The following is a 2,661-nucleotide window of genomic DNA, read 5'->3' on the forward strand; positions in this document are numbered from 1 at the left end:
AATAGAATAAATATGCAAGGAGGTCAACATTAAAACCTGAGACTCTACAGGCTGTCAAACGAATAGAGGTAAATGTATTTCTGTATTGAAAACCACAAAGAAATATCTTTATAATAGCTGTTTTCAGGTAAAAAATATATACAGTGAATAAGAGGGTAAGCAGATTACTTGTTGTGAAAGTCATGCAGGATTTAGTTCCTTTTAACTAGTAAATTTAAAGTTACATCAATCAGTCTTGAAGAGTGGTGGCAGGAACGAAAAGAATATATATAGATATATATAAAGAAAATGCCCCTAGAAACCAAATACAGAAAACTTGACCCATTATAGTAAGGTGTTTAAACGCCCAGCTTATATTCTATAATTGTTATATTATTCAATGAACTATATTATCTAAACTACTGTATAAAGATCTTAACTACACATATATTTAATATGTCAAATTAAGCTGTACATTCTATCCATTATAGTACAAGTTAATATCTTAGTTATTTTATATAAGTTACACAGCAACAAATAAATAAGATAATGATAACCAGAATACCATCACAGTCCAATGAATACCCAAGTTTTAGTATGAAAGAAAGACAAAAAACTTGTTTGTGGTTCTAGGTTATGTATGCATAATAATAACAGCCATTTTGATTATTTTTATTCTTATTAAAAAAATTTCCTAAAAAATGAGATATTGAACGTTCTTATATAGTGATCTATTTTTTTATTAATTAATATACAACAAGTTTTGATTCAATTTTTTATCTGGATTTAACTTTGCAGCATTCCAACAAACAAGGTATATAACATATTTACTTTATGGTTCTTATTTGATTTTGAAAGCTCTACCCAAAGAGACTTTCATAGGTTTGATATATATATATTTCTTCATTTGAAATGTTATTAAAAACTCCTTGTGTAAATAGCTTCTCTTAATTAACAATTCAAGATCGATACTGAAAAAGTTTTTTGAAGTCTAATTTTTTTCTTATGGCACTGAGTCTACTGAATTCAAACTAAAGACATCAAATAGGTTTTTAATGTTGAACGAAACAAGGTCAGATCAAACTCTTCCACAGAGAAGTAGTGTTGGCATGATATTTGTCCAGTATGCTAGCTTCTTGCCTGGTTAATACATCTGATCAACAGGCTGTATTATTGCCTTCTACAAACCTGAGAAGGCACTGCACAGAAAGGTTTCATTATTTCATTAGACCACTGCACCTATTCTATATTTGCATTGGTCTCTTTGAAATGGTACTTCCCCAACTTTTTTTTTGTTCACACCTTCTCTAAGCCATTTGTTACAGTGTCCAGAGAATACACACTAAAATGGTAGCTAAAACCAGATGACCGAGATGAATATCGGTGGATGAGCTAGACAATAGAACACATGGACACTGGTATGAGCCACAAACTTCACAGATATTCAATGAGTTCAGGTTGGATACATCATAGATTGTCTGGTTGTACAGTTCTGGAATGGAAAATCATAAAAGATGGAATTACAAAAGTATTCACCATCCTATGTGTGGTGAAATATTTTCTGGATAAAAAAAACACAGATACAAACTTATTTATGTGGTTTTTCAGTCCTTTTTTTACCCACCATACACTAACGTAAGTTAATTTAAGTACATAAATAATATAATGCATTAAGCCTAATTTATTATTCAATATTATGCACAAAATGAATTTCACCTGAGGGTCATAAAGGTTACTCTGAGTGACTACTTAATTAATGTGCTGTTCAAACAGAAAACTGTGGATTTTCAACATAGATTCCATTTTTTTTTTGTACAATATTCAAATGGAATAATAATATGGATGGAATTATCTTAGTGGTAACATATGCTAAAATAACTTTTTATACTCATTTTACATTTTTCTAAAGACAAGATTAATATATCCACCATTTTGTTTCTGTGAACCTGAAGATGATGACAAACTATATCTGTCCCTCCCTACCTGTCAATCCATTCGTAAGTACTTTATAAAATAATCTCTCTGAATATATACTTTAGAGATGTGTATGTAATATTTTCTTGCTATAAATTTTACTTTATATTTTGTGATTTTCAAGATAGATCTACAAGGGAACGAACTCTGCTCATCATGATGATAGGCAGTACTGAATGGTTAAGCCAACAATTATTTTCTTAGTATATAAAATGTTTAAACAACACGTGACATAAAAGCAGGGTTTATTTTAACGTGCAGTAGACCCATACTAGTGCAGTACTAAAATTTATAATAAAAACTCCAATGTCGTATAAAGAAACAAGAAGCCAATGCATGACCATGATACTGAAAAGCAAAAGTACCTTTATTTACTGTTTATATGACAAGAAGTATATTTTTAGTCTTACATATGTTGAATAGTACTTTAGTTTACATTTTGTGTCAAATACTACATGAGCTTACATGGTAAAGGTTGGTTAAAAGACTTAAAACACTCGTAAATGCAAAACTATGCTAAATTGTACTTTAATTTACATTTTATGTCAAACACTACGTGGTAAAAGATGGTTCATTGTACTTTAATTTACATTTTATGTCAAACACCACATGGTAAAGGATGGTTCATTGTATTTTAATTTACATTTTATGTCAAACACCACATGGTAAAGGATGGTTCATTGTATTTTAATTTACATTTTATGTCAA

General features: G+C 29.7%; 1 protein-coding gene across 1 annotated transcript in view; it reads right to left on the reverse strand.

The window, feature by feature from the left end:
* Positions 1-385: 385 nt before the first annotated feature.
* The window catches only part of LOC106470760 (CD109 antigen-like), a 50,190-nt gene continuing 47,914 nt past the window's right edge, over positions 386-2,661 (reverse strand). Inside the window, exon 29 of the mRNA XM_022399390.1 lies at positions 386-1,471. Within this exon, the coding sequence (XP_022255098.1) occupies positions 1,299-1,471 (173 nt within the window). The 3' untranslated portion in view covers positions 386-1,298. The remainder of the gene's footprint in view (positions 1,472-2,661) is intronic.

The sequence above is a fragment of the Limulus polyphemus genome, unplaced genomic scaffold (genome assembly GCF_000517525.1).
Source record: "Limulus polyphemus unplaced genomic scaffold, Limulus_polyphemus-2.1.2 Scaffold4205, whole genome shotgun sequence".
Lineage (NCBI taxonomy): Eukaryota > Metazoa > Arthropoda > Merostomata > Xiphosura > Limulidae > Limulus > Limulus polyphemus.